The 19,052-nt window shown below is 36.4% G+C and overlaps 1 protein-coding gene across 8 annotated transcripts in view; it reads right to left on the reverse strand.

Moving 5' to 3' along the window:
• Window positions 1-1,051: 1,051 nt before the first annotated feature.
• LOC135685050 (patched domain-containing protein 3) overlaps window positions 1,052-19,052 on the reverse strand; it is a 29,471-nt gene continuing 11,470 nt past the window's right edge. For 5 of the 8 annotated variants that reach the window (XM_065200784.2, XM_065200782.2, XM_065200783.2 and 2 more), the window contains 5 exons: window positions 10,687-10,809; window positions 7,070-8,444; window positions 3,982-4,936; window positions 3,625-3,762; window positions 1,052-2,975 (listed from right to left, as the gene is read on the reverse strand). In XM_065200784.2, the coding sequence (XP_065056856.2) occupies window positions 2,767-2,975; window positions 3,625-3,762; window positions 3,982-4,936; window positions 7,070-8,444; window positions 10,687-10,724 (2,715 nt within the window). In that variant the 5' untranslated portion in view covers window positions 10,725-10,809 and the 3' untranslated portion in view covers window positions 1,052-2,766. Of the gene's footprint in view, window positions 2,976-3,624; window positions 3,763-3,981; window positions 4,937-7,069; window positions 8,445-10,686; window positions 10,810-11,071; window positions 12,791-14,152; window positions 17,719-19,052 lie in introns of those variants that run through there. The other 3 variants (XM_065200789.2, XM_065200788.2, XM_065200787.2) reach the window with 3 other exon arrangements.

A 19,052-nucleotide genomic window follows, 5' to 3' on the forward strand; every position in this document is an offset into this window, starting at 1 on the left:
GTGCCGAATGCCCCGCTATAGTGAAAGCTCCTTTTTGTAAATTCGAATCGCTAACCTGAAATCTAGGATCTCTATTTTAATTTCTTTTGAAAGATTCTGGACAGTTTGACTTATCATTCGACTAATTAAACTATCCTTGTAGCATGCATTCTTTATCAGAATTTCGCACTGATTGTAGATTCTTAAAAGATCTTAACTTGACATGAGAAATGCCCCCCCCTCCCTCCTTCCATATCTTATCATCATACCTTAGGTGACTCTCATTACTCTTCAAGAAACTGAAGTACGTTTTGACTTGAGATAATATTTTTAGAATAGTTTCTAGTTGATCATTGGCTCAAAATACCAGTGGCTGAAACAGAATATTTTTCAGCTTCCTAATTGCAGAGAGACACATTTATATCAAATCTAATCTGTCTAGTTCAGGTTTTCATTGTGATTCATACCAAGTTACTTTTGCTTTGGTAACCCTACCTATCTTTATGAAGCAATAAATTTCTCTTAGCTAATTTATGATATTTTGCTGCCTTGAGCGCCCTTTAATCATAAACTCGCATTTGTCTGGTTCAAGCTTCGTTTATTCAGCCCGATTGTTTTGGCGATCTTTGAATCGTTACCAATTGATTCCCCTGGCTTCGAAGGCTTTAAGGCTTGTGTATTGGTGATTGGTCGTATACTTTACTTTTGGATCGTTTGAATTGCTTTCTATGTACCAATTTAAGCAACTCTGAGAATGAATGCAAAGAAAAACGATATTTTTCAAGGTAATTTAATTTTGTTTATAAACTAAGCATTCACCCAGCCCTATCAAGTATCGCTATAGGAAAGAAGCTTTGATTCGTAAGGTTGATGTAATAAAAGCAGGAATGCAGAGCTCTGGACCAATTTTGCAAAACATAATGGTCCTTTTCTCAAAAGCTATACTCTTTGATAGAAAGGTACCATTGAAAAACATTTATTTGCCTGCAAACCTTGAAAAGAAATCTCCAGGATCTTGCTAATTCCTACTGCCATACTTTCAAGAATATTCTTTAAAAGAAACTTACAATCCTTCAATACTCATTTCTATCTACAATTTACGTTAAATGAGCTTGACAACTTTACACCACTGCCTTTCAGTATAAAACTAATAAATAATTTCTCAAAAACACCTTGAGACAGACCGACAGACAAGGCAAAGTCAGTATGTTTTGGCTACAAGTGACTACCAGAGACGTGTGAACCAGAGCAAATTAGGGCGGTAACAATATCAAATATCTTCTAGATTAGATGAAAGGAGAATCTTCCTTGGAAATATTCCTTAAAAAGGTTTTTCGTAGATTTGATAATTGCAATTTTGTAAGCAAAAATAAATTTTGCGTCCCTGATAGGTCCAGTGTAGCCCAGGGTGCATTCCATGTCAACTGTACCATGTCATTCCATGTCAATTTGTTTAGGTCCGTCGAAAATGTAAAAACAGTTAGTAAAACTGTAAACATTATTGCGCCAGACAAAGAAAACTGATCATTAGAGAAAACTGTGGTGTGTAAGTCTTTATTTTACGTTAACTTTGTACATGGCTTCATGTTTAGCATGCCAACTAACGAAAATTTTAAGGACGCCAAAAAATTGTTCATTGGTTTGCACATCGAACGCCGGAAAAAACCTGGATGTACGCCGAAGATCTTCGGGCCTAAGTACATGGAATGCACCCTGGGGTGTAGCCAAAAGACTATTTTCCATTGAATGGAAGACAATATCATATCAATACACACGTCGTATGATGCAGGCACGCTCTTGGCAAACCTTAATAAAACGTGCGCAATTACTTGCACTATGAATCTTAAAAGTCTGTCTCCATAATCTGGATGGAAACCTCAAACTATTTACAGAAATGTAGGAAAAAAGTAATCTTTAAGTTTATTGTGATCGCATGCGATTTGAAAATTGTACCAACATGTGACTAAACGTTACTAAAAATGTTTTGTGTTATCTTATGATCATAATTGCTATATTCCATTTAAAGAAAGGGCGGAGATAAGAAGGGGAATTATTGCCACTGAAGCTTACAATTGACAAGCTGCAGGTTATTTTCACAGTTGTTGCAGGTTATCTTCACAGTTGCTTTCAGCCAGGTTTTTATTCTAAAAAAATTCCTACCTAAGACATACCATTTTAAAAATTTTTCCTCTCTGTTTATTTGCTTTGTGTACTTGGTAAAATAGTATTAAGATTGGTGTGAGCAGTAGGGAATGAGCCCCTTGTAAATGCTAAGAGTAGCCTACATTTGCGAGGGCCAGTCTTGTACTTTTTATAGCAACACATTACTCCAGAGGGTAAATTACTGAATGGTGAACGTGAACATCGTATTTTAGTGCATTGCTGGTTAGCTGCACAACTATGATATACAAATATACTTCTTGTGATGAAGGGGCTGTTGATATCTCTTACTTTATTTTTGCACTTAAGCTATTGGACTACGTCATAAACGATAGTCTTTGTAATGAAATCTCAGTATCTGTTTCTAGACCCGTCAGCAATAGATCTCAATTCGGTATCATTTTACTGTACAGATAAAAGTAGCGAGAAGCAAATATATTTGAGATATCAAATAATTGAACAAATAAATAGCAAAGGCTATGTTCATCATTGGATCAAGCACCAGTCTAGCTTCGAGTCTGGTGCGGGCTTCAGCGTGAACATAATTACGCCCAGTGTTTGACAGACATAAAAAACTCGGGTTTGCTTTTACGGATACAAATAGCCAATAATTACCCAGCACCATTGCTAAGTAACATTGTTGTTATCGACTTCAAATGAGTCGACAACGAGGCTTACCGGCATAACTTTTGAGCCAATTTGCCCAGTGACTGTTTGATGATTAATCGAGCCCTCGTGAGTCGTGCATAAAGAATGTTTTCCTGGGGATCCAAGGTCCACACTTTTTTCTTTTTCCGGTATCTCTTGCGGAATTTTTATTCGTGATCGGCAAAATACTGGAAAGATGATAACGACAATTACTATCATAAAATGCAGCTACATATGTTTTATTAATATAGGGAATAGACATATGTTTTAGATTATTTCTGTGTCAGCTTTTTTGGAGTAATCAAGTCTTATCCAATTATATTCCTCTTGCTTATTCATTACAACGGGTTCATTATCCTTTCTAAGTGTCTTAGATCTTACGCAAATACATATCTCCTACAGCAAAAATTCAAAGGTGCGGTGATTATCATGCTGAAAAAGTTGCAAATCTCATTATAAAGGCTGTGCAACAATTGCACGGCCGTTAAAATAAAGAGCAGCGAATACTGCCTTGACGTAATAGGTTAAATTTCCAAGAAAAGGTATTGTTTTCACAAACATGATTTCATTGATATTTTCTTTGCTTTTAATCTACGAGACATGCACACAGTTATCATCAGCCCTGAGCTAATGGACGTATGGCAAAACCATTGTGATCACGTAGGCACATTTAGATTTACAAAATAGATCAAAAAGCTAAACAGCAAAAGTTCAAAGCAAAATGAAAAACCCACAGTTTGAAAATTTTAATATTGGGCTTCAATTAGAGCTGCTTTTCTAAAACATCCTTTAGGAAATTGCTTAGCCTGCTTCATGTAATGTTTAACAGTAACTTACTGCTAAGGTAGACTGGAAGAAAGAGTAGGCCGTGAAGAAGTCCGAGTACAACAATGGTGAAGATCATTTTGAAGAAGATCCGAAACACCTCTGATGATGCGAATGCAGTTGCCAACATGCCAAGAAATGTGCTGAAACCTGTTGGTGAGAAAATATACCTTGTTTACATAATCTTGTTTGAATGCTTTTGGTTATCATAATAGATCATGAATAATGTCCTAATACGTATCATAAAACGATTCTCTTTACTTTATGAATTTAATTGGACTATTCAGTGGAAAACCTGCGAATATTAAGCTGATTTTGAATACGTTTTAAAAACAAATACAAAATTACAAATAGAAATTGAGCACCAACCTCCCATAGCAACGCTTGCTCCCATGGTTCGCAAAGCATCTATGACTCTCTCTTCTGGAGTGTCAGCGGTAGATACTGTAAAAGCATGAGCAATGTGGGCACTGTAGTCGACAGAAAACCCAATTGCCATGACAATGACAATCATGGATATGGAGTTGAGAGATACTCCCCAAACATACATAACAGCTAAAAGTTCGAATACGAGGCTGACGAAACCGGCAACAACCAGCAATGTAACACCAGGGTGGATTAGGTATGGTAGGGTAACAATCAGTACCGCTGCTCCAGATACCGCCAGATTTCGAACTGTGTCCCGCAAAATGACAACAAACTGCTCATAGTAGATGAAATTGAGTGTGCTCGGAAAGGCACCCAAGCAGCATAGCCCGTCAATATCAGATCTCAGAGACAACATGGCATCTCTCTTAAACGTTGAATCTGCATTTTCTTTAGTTCTGACAACAACTCGAGAGGCAATGATCTTGCTTTTAAGATTTGTAGGATCTTCAAACTTCAAATGACCTCTGTGCACCACGTACCGTGGGTCACTAAGGAACGACAGCAATCTGTTAGTGAAATTTGACCCAGCTATTGAGGTATTTGTTTCGGCTGACCAAGACAAGTAATTCTTTAGCCAATTCGAGCTGCTTTGTATGTATTTATTATTCATTGCAACTTCAGAAAGCTTAAGGTACTGTTTCTGAATCCCGGCATCGCTGTAATTTTTGTAATCGAGTACGACAATGTTGATATCAAAACCTTGAGGATACTGTTCTCCTTTTATCTGGTAAAAGTTCTTCTGATACGAGCCGTCCTTTCCAAGAGTACTCGAATCGAAGCTTTGGTCAAGAAATGTTGTTCCATAAATTGCAATAGCTAGAATGCCAGCTCCTAAGATAACTATTACAACTCTTACTGGCGTCTTCATCAGGAATTTTCCCCAAGTGACCATAATCTACAAGAAGACAGAAATAACTTAATATGGTGCGATGGCAGTGCAGGCGAGATTCAAAATGGAAGTAACTAACTCCAAGTTCATAGAACTCTTAGCGATCGCGTTTTATCTTATAATGTTTAGTTTTACCTTATAAAGTTATGAAATTCCTAAATCGCACTTAAAGTTAGCTTCCTATGAGTACAAAATTCTCATATTAAAAAATTATCCAGATGCAACGAACGACAGTTGATTCCACACTATCCAATGCCTAATAAGAGAGGGACTTTATTCTCTCTTTTGGAAATTTATGGAGCATCCCTAGGTGAATATTGCAAACTTTTTCCTTTCTCGGTCCAGCCCTCGAACCGGTACGGGGCATTTGGCTCGTCGAATTCGTGTATTTAAGTCAGGTATCCAAATGAAAATAGCGAACATTCTTTCCTATAAATAGGTTTCAAACAAACATCACAGCTAAGGCCTTCAGCTTTTATCAAGCATTAAATCTGTCTCATCATCCTTTGAAAAAAATGCTAAAAAAAATTTTGATCTCAGGTCAAGGCAAAGTCGAAAAAAATACAGCCCCGGCCACTAACTGTCAAAGCGTTTTTATATCTCAAATATGCGAAATTTCTTTATCAGAATCATAAAAATGTACTTTTAAAATAGAGGAGCGGCTCTGTTGAGCTTGGATTTTGTGATAAGGAATATTGCCGATTGCTTCTGAGATGCTAAAGTCATACTGTGAGAATGCTATCATTAGAACAGTTACTGTTTCTGGAGTGAAATATTTGCTCTAGAATGCTCTGTTTCGATAGGTAATCCTCTCTTCAAGAGGTGAAACAACTTGCATTATCTTTGGCGGTTTACAATTCGTGGTGGATTTTATGAAACAGGTGGAAACAACATGCTGTCAATTCACGCATATGCAAAGAAATAATCTGAAAAATGCTCGCTTTCAGCGCAAATTAGACGCTTATTGTTAATCTATAATTCTGGTCTCCCCGAGATATACCTGCTCAACACCAAAGTTCAATCATTCGAAGTAAACTGTGTCCTTTCCCAACAAAATAACCTTAGTAACAACGTTAAATGACGTTATGACGATTATTGCTTACATATATATTTATGAGTAATAAAAGTGTTTCGAAACGACGAGATTGAGCTCAACAAATCGAGCCTAAGACAATATATAATCAGGTGACCCACTCATTCTCAAATAACGCACACTTGCTTTCAGATTCTGGATGTGTGAAATACATTTTTCACCATGGAAATAATTCCAGCAACAGCTTTTAGAAAATTCTAGAATTCCATTTCAAATAAGGGAAACTTATTGTGCTTATGCATATGCTTGATGCAAAAGTACAATGGTGACACAAATGGTTTTTAAAGTCGTTAGATTGGGTGTATGACTGAAAAGATTTCCATGTTTAAAGCCCTCCTAAGAAAGACAAGGACAGGTTATTTCCAGGCTTTGCCAGATGAAACACCAGTCTTCTTAAAAGCTGCGAGGCAACTTTAGAGCACAGAAGCCATAGAATTCACACGATCGATCGAAGAGGAAAAAAATATTGCAATGTCCAAAAATTTAAAAAAGCTTTATATTCATTGTTTTCTAAAGAAGAATTTAAAGTCTAAAGATGTTATCCAAACGAAAGATGGGCAATTTCCTTGATTCTGGGCAAATCTTCCAGTTCATGCGAATATGAGAGTCAAAGCAATATGCTCTCATAATACCGGATTCATTTCGCATCGAATTCAACGACCCAATACGAAATGAATACTACCGCTTCTCGCACCATACCGGATTCATTTCGAAACGGAATCGCTTAAATTCATACGGTGACGCTATGATACGCTGTATTTGATCTTTTGCCGTTAAGGTATTGTAAGGCAACGTGGAATTTGGTCGCGTTGGCACCCATTATCATGTATTTTTAGGAGATCCAAAAAGCGCCAAACTGATTTCTGAAAAGAAGCCTTCTTTCTAAACAGAGGTTCCCAAGCAAAACTTCACGAGATTTGTAAGTTATTCTGAGCGCAAAAGTGATCCGATTAGATCCAAAACGAAACCGGTATTATGTGAACCGAGCTTGAAAATTCAAGCCACAGTTAACTAGACATTGCAAATGTTTAGACACAAATTTTTACCTTAGTTGATATGTTGCTTTTTTCCATGTACCAAGGGTTTTGCTTCACTTCTTGTCCTTTACAAGGTATCACATCATACTTCCACTTTTCAACACGATTTATGTCCAACTTAATCAGCGCAAGGAAGAAGGTAATCATCAAAATAAAAACAAAAGTTATGGCCAAAGCAGCGTAATAACAGAAAAATTCAATGGCCCTGAAGTCAGTAACAGTACTTATAGCAAAGGCTATCAGGTCCGTTAGGGTGGTCATGAAAATAGAAGAACCGGCCGAGGATAGTGTTGCAACCAACCGGACGTTACCTTGCAAACCAGGCTGCCTTTGATCCAGAGTATCGACTAAGATAAACATGTCATCTATTCCTACGCCTAAGACCATGAATGGGAGGACAGCAACGATGCCAATGAATGGTGTATTTGTATACATAACTAGGCCAAACGATGACCCGATTCCAAAGAAGACAGTAGCAATTCCCCCAATGGCTAATAACACATGACCTTTCACCGGTCTTCTGATTCGTAAATTCATTACAACGCAGAATACGACCATCAGAACAAAAGCGACCACTATTAATGCCATATCGCTCAAGGCGCTTTCCGATATCGAATCATCCAAACTTCGGTATGCATAATAATATAGCTTTATATTAACTTTCTTTAAGTGTTTGGCTTCTTCTTTGAGGATATTGAGAAAGTTCTCTTCCCACTTCATAAGTTGATCGTAATTTTCATCGGTGTGATATTTCATGAAATAAACAATACGCAATGATTCCGCTGACAAAATGCTACCATTGGATGCAAAGTTTAACTTGCCAAATATTGCAGGAAAATTCTCCTTTGCTTGTTTTCCATTAGACATTATAACATTGGGATTTTTGTATACTGCATTGATGAATGATTTTGTATCTTTAATTTTACTAGCGTTGTAGCTGAAGAGCTCCAATATATTGAGGGTAGTTTGACTACATTTGGGACTTCCTAGGCAAAGAGTGCTGTAATCGGCTATACTCTTTATCCTGTTATGCAGTCTAAGTGCTTCTAGAAACAGGTTATCTTCCAACGCACCACTGCTTTTATTATTCACTAAGACAATTTCTTCAGCACGAAATTTCATGAACTGAAAATATTTAGAAGCTTTCTCAAGATCTAAAATCGATCGGCTATTCTTCGGGATGAATAACTTGTCACTGCGTTTTTCCATTTTGTATTTGTGTAGGCCAGACGCTAGGGACGCCACAATCAGAAAGGACAAAACTAAAGTAAGATACGGTCTCTTTCCTACAGCTTCTGCAATTTTCTGAAAAATCAGTTCGAGACCGTCGTGAATATGTAAGCAAAATCGAACCCATTTTTTCCAAACCTTACTTCCAAGTGACCTACAATGAGAATAGATCATATTTACAAAATTTTCAAGGCAAAATGAATGAACCAAAGTATTCGGAAAATGGTATGGTATGGTATGGTATGGTATGGTATGGTATGGTATGGTATGGTATGGTATGGTATGGTATGGTATGGTATGGTATGGTATGGTATGGTATGGTATGGTATGGTATGGTATGGTATGGTATGGTATGGTATGTTATGGTCTGGTATGGTATGGTATGGTATGATATGGTATGGTATGGTATGGTATGGTATGGTATGGTATGGTATGGTATGGTATGGTATGGTATGGTATGGTATGGTATGGTATGGTATGGTATGGTATGGTATGGTATGGTATGGTATGGTATGGTATGGTATGGTATGGTATATTACTGTAACCAAACTTTTTATGTTGTACAGATCAATAGATTTTAAGAAAATTATGACTCGACCTTACTTTGCGACTTTGCTACGCAGATATCTCGTTAACTTCGTTCGCTTGCACCTCAGCTCTATATCTTAGTAATTTTTTAATTGAAAGGTATCTAGACCAAGGGCCTCTAACCTAATTGCAATTCGAACCGCAATAAATTAAATATTAGTTACACTATAACATCTTTATAAATTTTTTTTTTAAAATTTTAAAATTACAAAATAACAACAAACGTTAGCTATTATAGAGAACATGGTTGTGAAACTACAAAACGAAAAGATATTGATGTATGTACGTGAAATTAAGGTATCTCTGGGGTGTCAACAAGAGCTTACTTTCCCTGTAACCTGGGAGAACTTCATGCAATAAGGAATTCACACCAATTTGAACTAGAATATATTCAATCCTATTTTGAAAAATCTTCAAGAAACTGTTCTTCTTCAAAACTTCGGACAACTGAACATGACCACAATCATTTTAAACAAGAGTGTTTTTTTTCTTAAGCTCCAACACTCTATTTATATTTTCAGATTAGCAAATATAAGCATAAGACTATTTTCCGCATGGCTCGAAATTTTTAATCCCATGCTACAGGCGCACTTAACCACTCTCGAGCATGAAAATTTTTGAGAAATTAATTGGATTTATTCAAATTATCTATAAGCTGGTTTATCTGTTATTTCTCCAAAATTGCACTTCGAGCTGAGCATTAAGTGATTGCATAAAGTCCAAATCAATTATAGCTAAAAGTTACAAAAGGAAATTTAGTGAAGTATCGAGAATGGAGGGTTGGAAAAAATTAGCATATAGAAAGACTAGCTGAAAGATTCTAGCCCTTTCCAAAACCTTCCAATTTAGTGCTAAAACATAATTCTGAGTTGTTGAAAATCATAGTAAAAAATTGGGCCTGTTAGAAATGAAGAGAAGATAACAATCGTGTGAATAAATGTGTAAAACAAAAATATTATATGACTTTATAAATTCTTATGAATAGAAATAAATATTTGGCAGAATAAAGAAATGGCTAAATTATTAAAGCAATATGGATATTATCATTCCTAAACTGTATCTCATCTGAAAGTAAATGCAGCAAAATCAACAATTGATCCTTCTGTTTTATGCATTTAATCTTTGTCCTTTTTAAGTTGATTGAATACAATATACAACTTATTGTTTTTGTTGTATTGTCGAAAAAAAACCTTTTACAACAATGATAAAACCTTTCATGAATAAAATCCTTGAAATAAAGTCACTAGAAGACTGTTTTGCTTGTTTTTTAGGCTGTTCTAAGAACCTGCACGTTTTTTGTATATAAGAAACTGGTTTATAAGAAAATACTACTAGAATACCCAAAAACTTTACTACTAGGCTCAAGAATAATTAAGAAGCAGTAAATTTCCATTTTGACTTTCAAAACCTTTTTAGTTTGTTGATATTTTTTTGGAAAAGATTGCGCTCTGATCCCCGTGGGTTTTGACCATCTGTGTTTTCACTCTTCAAAAAATGCTCAACTTCAAAAATAAGGCAATATTAGGTCCCGAAAGAAGAAACCAACTAAGAAACAATTTCTTCTAAAACACCAAAATTTGGTTGCCAAATTAAGAAACTTTCAGTACTTAGCGCTGATACACGTTTCTTTTAAAATAAAAAACGTGTATTGGATTTTCAGGAAAATTTAGATTCTCTTGTATATTTTTAAGACTTCTTTCCGAACATTGGCCTTTTTTAGTGAAAAAGTTTGTAAATGACCGGAAGAGAGACCATTTGAGGAATATCTACATCATAATTTTTGTGTTGATATGCAATGAAGTACCTACCTCTCTACCTCCGCGTCTTTTTCTTGGATAAGCGACATGATCTACCAGAAAACCACAGCAAAATATAACAAACCAGATATCGTATAGGCATCATTTGACTGGCGTAGCATTATGGCTGGAATCCTGTTAAGAAAATAGAAAAAATAATTACTAGCAGGTAAAGTTCTGAAGTTTAAACATGCCTATAATATCAATACAATAGAAAGTAAATACAATTGTTCAGGTATAAAAGATGATGGTTTGCTTTCTGTTGGCATTGGTTACTGTTAAACGGGTCGACCATGGGATGAATACGTTATTGAGCAATCAAAAGGAAGCGAAAAAAATTGTGCTTTCGATTCCCTTCCTGAAAGCTCGAATTCCCTTAAAATGTACAACAACAGACCAAAATCACAAGGACAGAACAAGTATTGTGCTTGATAAACCTCTGTGTGAAATGTTTAGCATCAGTAAAGACTTCTTAACAACCAGCCATAACAGTCAGCCAAGGTATTTTCCAGATCCAAAATATCTTTCACTGGCAAAGATATTCTCTTTTTCTAACTAAGCGAGTCTATGTACAAGATTAAAAACACCACCGATGCTTCAACCAAACAGAATAACAGTAATTGCACAAGAGAATGTAAAGAAAATTCCCATCCGACACTTTTGGCAGTACCAGAAAGGCATTACAGGTTTTGTTTGCCAGCAAAGATGCATTTATCAATAGTATTTGCTTTTAGACAGAACAAGAAGCAACACTTTTCATGCTTGCTTAAATGTGAAACCTTGGCAACCAACAGAGCAGACACATTTACAACATCATTTGCAGGTGCTGAACTTCGCAGGAAAAGACCCCGACTAGTAATACCTAGGAAATACTTTCAAAGCACAACGAAAGTCTTAAATGAATCTGCGCAGTCGGTAATCGTACATCACAAGATCATTACTTCTCTTTAAATGCATCAGAGACCCTAATCGGTATCTTTACTCCAAAGCACAAAGTCATCCGTTGATGAGCAAACAATATGGTAGAAGGCCTTACGCACAGGGCGCTGGTGTTTATGCAACACCAACGACTGAGCCGTTCTTTATTGCACCGAGCATAAGACACCGACAAAGAAGCAGGCAAAAGTTTCAATTAAAAATTGAGATGAAGCTTGACCTGGCAAAAAGTGAATAGATGGAATAATCTTATTAAATAAATTACTGATATGTCTATGTCAAATGTTATATTCGAGTACACATTTCCTACTGCAATCCTGCCTAAAAATTCATCGATTAAATGTTTAGCATAAAAAATTGATTCTTTAGCAAATCACGACATGATGGCTAAAGTTTTCCTATAAAATTCATGAAATGCTGGTTTTTATTACGTTGATCATTAAGGGTAATGTAGATAAAGTCACTCCTGATTCATCTAATTTACAAATTTCATCCACACTATTATGAAATTCAAATAGGCCTAGCGAAATTATTTGTTGTGCATTCTAAAGGAACTTTCCTTCCAAATATATTTTCAGTTGAAAATCGGAATATTGATGAAAAGATAAAAGGTTCACAGCTAGTTTGGAATCAAAACAACTTAAGAAAGAAACGTAAGCTTGACATTTTTTTAATAAGCGTTCAGATCCACAATATTTGAAGATAGCACAGAAAAGCGGGAATATAGCTTACTCGAGAACTTTTTGTTCTCAGAGTATACACTTCAGATAATGACTAAGGGCTAGAATGTCCGGATGTGGATCGAAAGTAACGTGAAAGAAAGAACGGCGTGTTTGGCTCCTTGCTCTTAACCATTCGGCGATCACTAACCTCTCGTGTACGCCTTGGCAAGCACGGTCATCTTTTCATTTCGGAGATTTGGGATCTGTCTACGTGCAAACAAAAGATCCCGACTTGTGTAGACCGAAATAGTTTGCTCTCACTCTAAGACTCTTCAGCAAGGTGAGAGGTAAGTGGCGGCCGATTGGTCAAAAACAAGGCACCAATCAAACTTGCTATCTTCCTCTTGCATTACTTTTGAACTGCAACTGGGTTTGGATTTTTGCTACCACTTTAGTCATTATCGACGTTTATACCCTGGAAAATTTGACCAAAAGTATCAAATATGAAAGTAGCAATCAGTAATTTCTGGCAAGAAGCATTTCAAATTGAATTATAGGTTTACTTTCTCTTTGTTTATGCTAAATAAGCTGACGAAATTGGTCTTCGAGTTGCTAGCTATAAGCAGTGGGTCTATCTGTGGCGGTCAACCGGTAAGAGGCGGGCCCATATAACAATTAAAATATAATCAATTAACAGCACGCTTAGAAAATTGATACCCAACTTATGTTAGAAGCAGCAATAAGCTACTACAAAAATGATGAGAGCAAAAAAGGATTTTATTCGTTTTGCCTCAATTATGAGTACAGCTCGACATGCAAATGACGCTGCTTGAGAAATCTAAGACTTCAAAAACCAGAGTCGCAAAATACAGTCACAAATGACAATTCTATTGTTGGCACTTAATCGTTCTAATGACTGAGTCTAGAAGAACAGTTTATTAATTGAAGTATTAAAGGAACGACCAAGCTTGATAAAAAGACTCCGAATGCGCATTCAAAAACTTTTTAAAAGAAATGTATTTCAGCTTTTCTTGAATATGTCGATCTCCGTGGATAGTCTATAAGAGATTTTATTCCGTGGCCGAAGTCTCATCATTCTTAATGAATTGTTGGCGAATAAATCTCTCTTTACTTTAGAGATATCTAGGATCATGTAGACATTTTTGTTTAGCAACGTGATCATAAATACTTGAACGTTTGGCGTTTATGTTTGCAGAAATTGAACCTTATCTTTCGTTAAAGGTTTAGGCTGCATTGAGGTAGAGGATTTATCGGCATGGAGCTGCTAGCATGAGACGATTTTTTTCATGATTTCGTTTTGATCATGTTTTATGATAAATGCCACATGAGCAAAGATGGTTCTTGCCCTATAAAGCACTGCAATTAAGACTTATGTACCAGACGAAAAAACATCCATTAGCAAAATTTGTGTCTGCCACTGGCCATATCTCAGGCAATTTGCGGCAGTTTCAAATTACATCACAGAATTGGAGACATTTTGCCGTTTTCTTTCTCCGCGTTTTGGAAGATTAAAAAAATTTGCAAGAAATGAACTTCGTTTTAACTTTGCCATCCTATTTGCAATCATATAACCGCTTGTCCTAATATTCCCACATTGCCATTAAGCTGGTCAAGAATTTCGTTTTTCATATCTGATACATTTGTAATAGTTGCAACGGGTTTTTTTTCTAAATTATGAAATTTTCAAAGAGTTGCCCCGCAGTTGTTTTTGAAGATTCAGGGTTTAGTTTCTTTTGATTATAATCTAAATAATGAAAGAGCAAAAATGCAAGATTTCAGCATCAAATAATCAATCATAGCATATACTTTAACTGGAATACAATGTCTGCATGGTGTTTATTACTAAGAAATAAATGTACTTCTCTGCTGGATCTAAGTTCGAAGAAGGCACGCTCTCTTCCTTACAGATGCGTCAATAAGTCTCTCTCATAAATCATCTGCCTTCCAGAAACAGCACTTCAAACCGACAAGCATAATCAAAACTTTCCTGTTTAACTTGACTTTACAAAACTAAGCTTAAATTTGACGTGTTTTGGTTTCATTTTTGGCTTTACTAATCCAAACCTGCCTAATTGCCAACAAAACTTAATTCAGCTGCACCTGCCAGTAACGTGGAGACTTTCTCGCTTTCTAATGTTTTACTGTACATGGCATTGATTTTCTCTTGTTTAAGAGCTGGTTGAATTACTGCTATTAGACACTTTGAGGTGTGAAATCTTTCACATCGCCAATATTCCAAGTTGAAGTACATAAGTAATTGATAGGAGGGATATCACTCAGTCGCATCGAGATCACATCTCACTAGCTATAATGTTGTTCTATTATCATCATTATTATGATAATATCTTATTGCTGCTAACAGTTGCTTCGATCAACTCACTAGCCAGCCATTGCTTAAGATATGAATATGCCTTCTGTCGAGGATTATCACAAGAGATAGTGAGGTAACATTCTGAGAACAAATTCAAAAGCCACAATGTAGACAATACTGAAGAGCATGAAAGCTGGCTATCTTTGTTATAAACGCAGCTCAAAAGTGAACATAAAGATAGTGGCAAAATGATCTTCCACTGTTCTCAAAGTTTTAATAACACATGATTATTCGCAGAGAATGTTGATTGTTAACATCATCTGTTTTATTTTTCTTCATGAAAGGGAAAAATTGTATACAGCATTTACTGCTTTTCCTGAAAGCACCTCTTCAGTGATGAGCCGAAATGGTTGTGGGAACCACATCCAAAAGTTTTCTTTCCGGGGCAAGCTCGAGCCCATAGGCAACCGTCTAGTTTGCATTTGCGTAGAATTGACCCTGTTTTTGAGACAGTAGTTGATTTGATTTTTGCTTTGTGGATCTCAGTTAAGAAGACGGTCCTCTCCGTCTTTCCTATGCAGAGGTTCATAAAAACAAACCAAAACATCGCCTGCAGCTTCAAGCAAAAAATAGACTTGGAGCAGGTCTAGCACCTGCGTTGTGAAGAATTCTTGAATTATAAGCCAGAAATAATTTGAATAAAAATGTGAACGCAATGTAAAGGGATCTTTTGTTTACGAGTTTCCTCTAAAATTCAACAGAATTATTACTGTAATCCCTTTACCCCTATATAGGTTGTAGTTGTAACGTTACGTTTAGTAAATGCCTTATTGAAATTTGTTGCACAACAGTGAAGCCCGGAAACTAAACTGAACAACATTGTTAGGAGTGTTAGAGTGAGTGCTAGTGACCATTAAGTCACAATTTTAAACATTAATAAAGAGACTACTAAGTAGAGGTCGGCATTAAACTTTGCAGTGTCAATTAAATTTGGTCAGTCGTAAAACTACGAAAAATAGAAGAAAGCTATTTGCTTAATCATTTCTATTAAGATTTACAGATTTGGAAAATGTATGGCTAAGACTAAGAAAATTTATACTTGTCTAAATGAAAAAAGACAGCGAAGTGGTAGTAGATTTGGTGTATCCTGTATACAAAGCAAAAGGTTTGGGTGTGATTACCAAATAGAGCTGTAGAGATTTCTCAGAAAAGAGAGAATTAGAAAGGAAGAAGAATGTCTCCTGATATTTGATAATCAAATAGAATACTAAGAGTCGTGTTTGTGATCAAGGTAAAGGCAAATCTAAAGGCGTTGGTATCTCAAGAAAAAATTGACGATCATTTCGGCAACTCTCGTAAAGAATTAATCAGTCATATATGAGTAACCATTAAAATGGCTTTGAAAAAAGCAGAAATTTCACATTAAAGTTTTTAAGTAGTATGTTAAGAAATGTTTGCTTTTTTCAAAGCCACTTTGAAGCTCTGTACCGACAAAAAATTGTTCATAGGTGACCATGTTTAATGCATGATTGTTTAATCTTTAGGAATTGTAAAGTTCTTCCCATTTGTAATCTGATTCCTAAAGAGAGTCAGCCAGATTGGCTAAGACTCTCATGTTTGAATTCATCAATTTAAGAAAAACTTTTATTTACAAATAAACGGAAGATTCAGTACAAAATACCACTGAATATATGAAAAGAATCTTTAATTTTGCATGTGTTCACTTTTTCGAATGACAGGCGCAATACAATAGCATAGGCCACGTATTTGAAAATGCAGGGGGTTTGGGGGGCCAAGGCTAGCAAAAGTAGGGAGGCAAGGCTTTTTTCCCTTTTACTGCAGCTTTAAAACTACTTGCTTTGCAAAAAATGGGGGGGGGGCGTGGCCCCTCCGGACCCTGCATTACTGCTGCTTAAAGAAAACGTTGCGTTTAAGTCGAGACAAATAAACAAATTTCTCCATTAAAAAGTCTTGAAAAAAGAACTGTAAGAGGGTTCGACTTGGCAGTCCACTTAACGCAAGAGACAGTCATAAAGAAAGGTGACTGATGCAATGCAATGAAGTGGCCATAGGAAGGGGACATGGTAGGGCGATTGCCTCCATTTTTCGACTGTGTACGATTCATCATCAATATTTGCATGCCAGCATTGCCAAGCAAACTTTCGAGAGACTAGAGTGCAAAATCGAAGAAACTTACAGATAATCCTCGCAAACAAGGACTATCTGCTACTTCCTCATTTTCTCACAGCTAAGGCGAGGTAATGATTTGGATTTGCGCTGTCAATCGGTTCCATTCTCAGGCCAATTATCAAAACCTCCAGGAAAAGTCATTCAAGACGTGGCTTCATAGTCTTTCCTATTACACGTGTATTTTTTCTACCGTAAACTTAAGCACGAAGTTGATTGTAAAACTGATCAAAGAAGGCGAGTTAAAGCCATCCCACAAATGTATCATTTAATATGCATGGGCCTAATAGTTTAATACACCGTTTATTATTAAAGGAATATGAAGTTAGATCTTTATGAATATTTTGAAAGTATTCAAACAGGAAAATGAAACGAATGAGTGAAACGAGTATGGTTTTAATAACATCTTTTTCAAGTGTCACAACAAGAAAGAATGGGCTTAAGTGGGTATATGACGACTTGCATTCATACACACATGTCTTTTGCAGCTGAGTTTAAAATTTGATGAAGGTCTTGATAAATTTTGATTCGTGCTTTAAGATTTGTTAATCATTTCTTTAACGGAAATTGCTGGTTTACGGAAATCATTTCTTCAAGAGCTGGTTACCAAGGTCATGTAACATTTGAATAATGATAGCAGTTGCTTCAGATTAACAACGAATGAATTTAAGCCTTCTATGATCAGTAGATTATTTAAATGTCTGTTGATCTGCGTAATGGGATGAAGCAAACGTTTGAGGTCAATCATATGCCGTAGAATGAACTGCCCGGAAAGCTTTTAAGGACTGGAATACAGGAGCAAGGAAAAAATTAATCAATACCATATTGTGGTGTAATGTTGCTTGGTGTGTTGTGTTGTGTTGTGTTGTGTTGTGTTGTGTTGTGTTGTGTTGTGTTGTGTTGTATTGTGTTGTGTTGTGTTGTGTTGTGTTGTGTTGTGTTGTGTTGTGTTGTGTTGTGTTGTGGTGTGGTGTGGTGTGATGTGGTTTGGTGTTGTGTTGTGTGGTGTGGTGTGGAGTGTTGCGGAGTGGTGTGGCGTGGTGTGATGTGATGTGATGTGGTGTGGTTTTGCATCGTATGGATTGGTGTCATATTTTTTGGTGTGGTTTATTTTCGTGTTGTAGCTCTATTACGGTTTTTTCGTTGGCAAGTTGATATGCCATTGCTTGAAACAACATTCACAAGAAAACATTTGCCTTTCCATTCGGTAATTTCTGCGGATTTATGTTTGATTTCTTATTTTAGTCACTCCACACTAAAGACCAAACACAACCTAACGGAAGTAACGTTAATTTTACTTAGGCCCTGCGGTCTGGCAGGAAAAGACCAGCGTTGCGTTTGTAAAGGGCAATTGATATAGCCCTATGGGAAAGAAAATTTATTATAGTTGTTTGAATTAGTCGAAGAATAGTAAGTTTTTCAAAGAGGCTCCTGAAAGAGTTTTCTTGTTAAACTCACACTGCAAGCGTCAGATTCATTTCATTAGCCAAAATAACTTTAAAATAACAAGATTTCAAATTTGAACTTTATTTTCTTGTGAAAACTGAGGAAAAGGCGATTGATTTTGGTCAGCTGTATAGAAGGCTTTCTTTATTGCAAATCTCGAAGGTTCTAAAGTTACTTAAAGGCATCTGCCGTTACTTAAAAGGAGGCCAACACAAGTTTTGATATGCTAAACTCATTATTTTAGCAAAGTCACTCCCGACTTCATCAAGCTTAAGGTGCAAGGACAGCCTCAACACTTATTAACCTCTACTTCAAAGATGGCAATAAATTTTTAGGACTTGGGAATTTTCCAAGTAAAATTCAGAAACATGTCACTTAAAGACAGGGAACTTCGCTTAGCCGTCCAGCAAGCTACATAACGACCATTCACCATTTAGGCACCAGGAACATTCTCGAAAATCACGTCAGCTTTAGGCTTAGTTTGAAGGTTGAATTTCTGCCGCGTCGAATTGAAGGCACGCATTTAATCATGTCGCGTTGAATTTAAATCGCGTTGAAAAGCAGCGCCAGATATCTGAACGCATGCTCTTGAGGTATTGTTATTGTTTTGGCGGGCTTCTTTTTGAAATTTAATCAAAAACTGCGATCAAAGTTACAAAGGCTCATACCTAGACGAAAATGAGCTCGGCAGAAGTTTACAAAACGACGAAGCGGAATCTGAATATGGCGAAGAAGCAGGAAATAGCAGTGAAAGTAAAGGGAGTGACAGCATGCAAGGTGGAGAGCTTTTCGAGAATTCTTTTAGGCTTTGTGTC

Source organism: Rhopilema esculentum, chromosome 15, assembly GCF_057945365.1.
Source record: "Rhopilema esculentum isolate cy_ngs chromosome 15, ASM5794536v1, whole genome shotgun sequence".
Lineage (NCBI taxonomy): Eukaryota > Metazoa > Cnidaria > Scyphozoa > Rhizostomeae > Rhizostomatidae > Rhopilema > Rhopilema esculentum.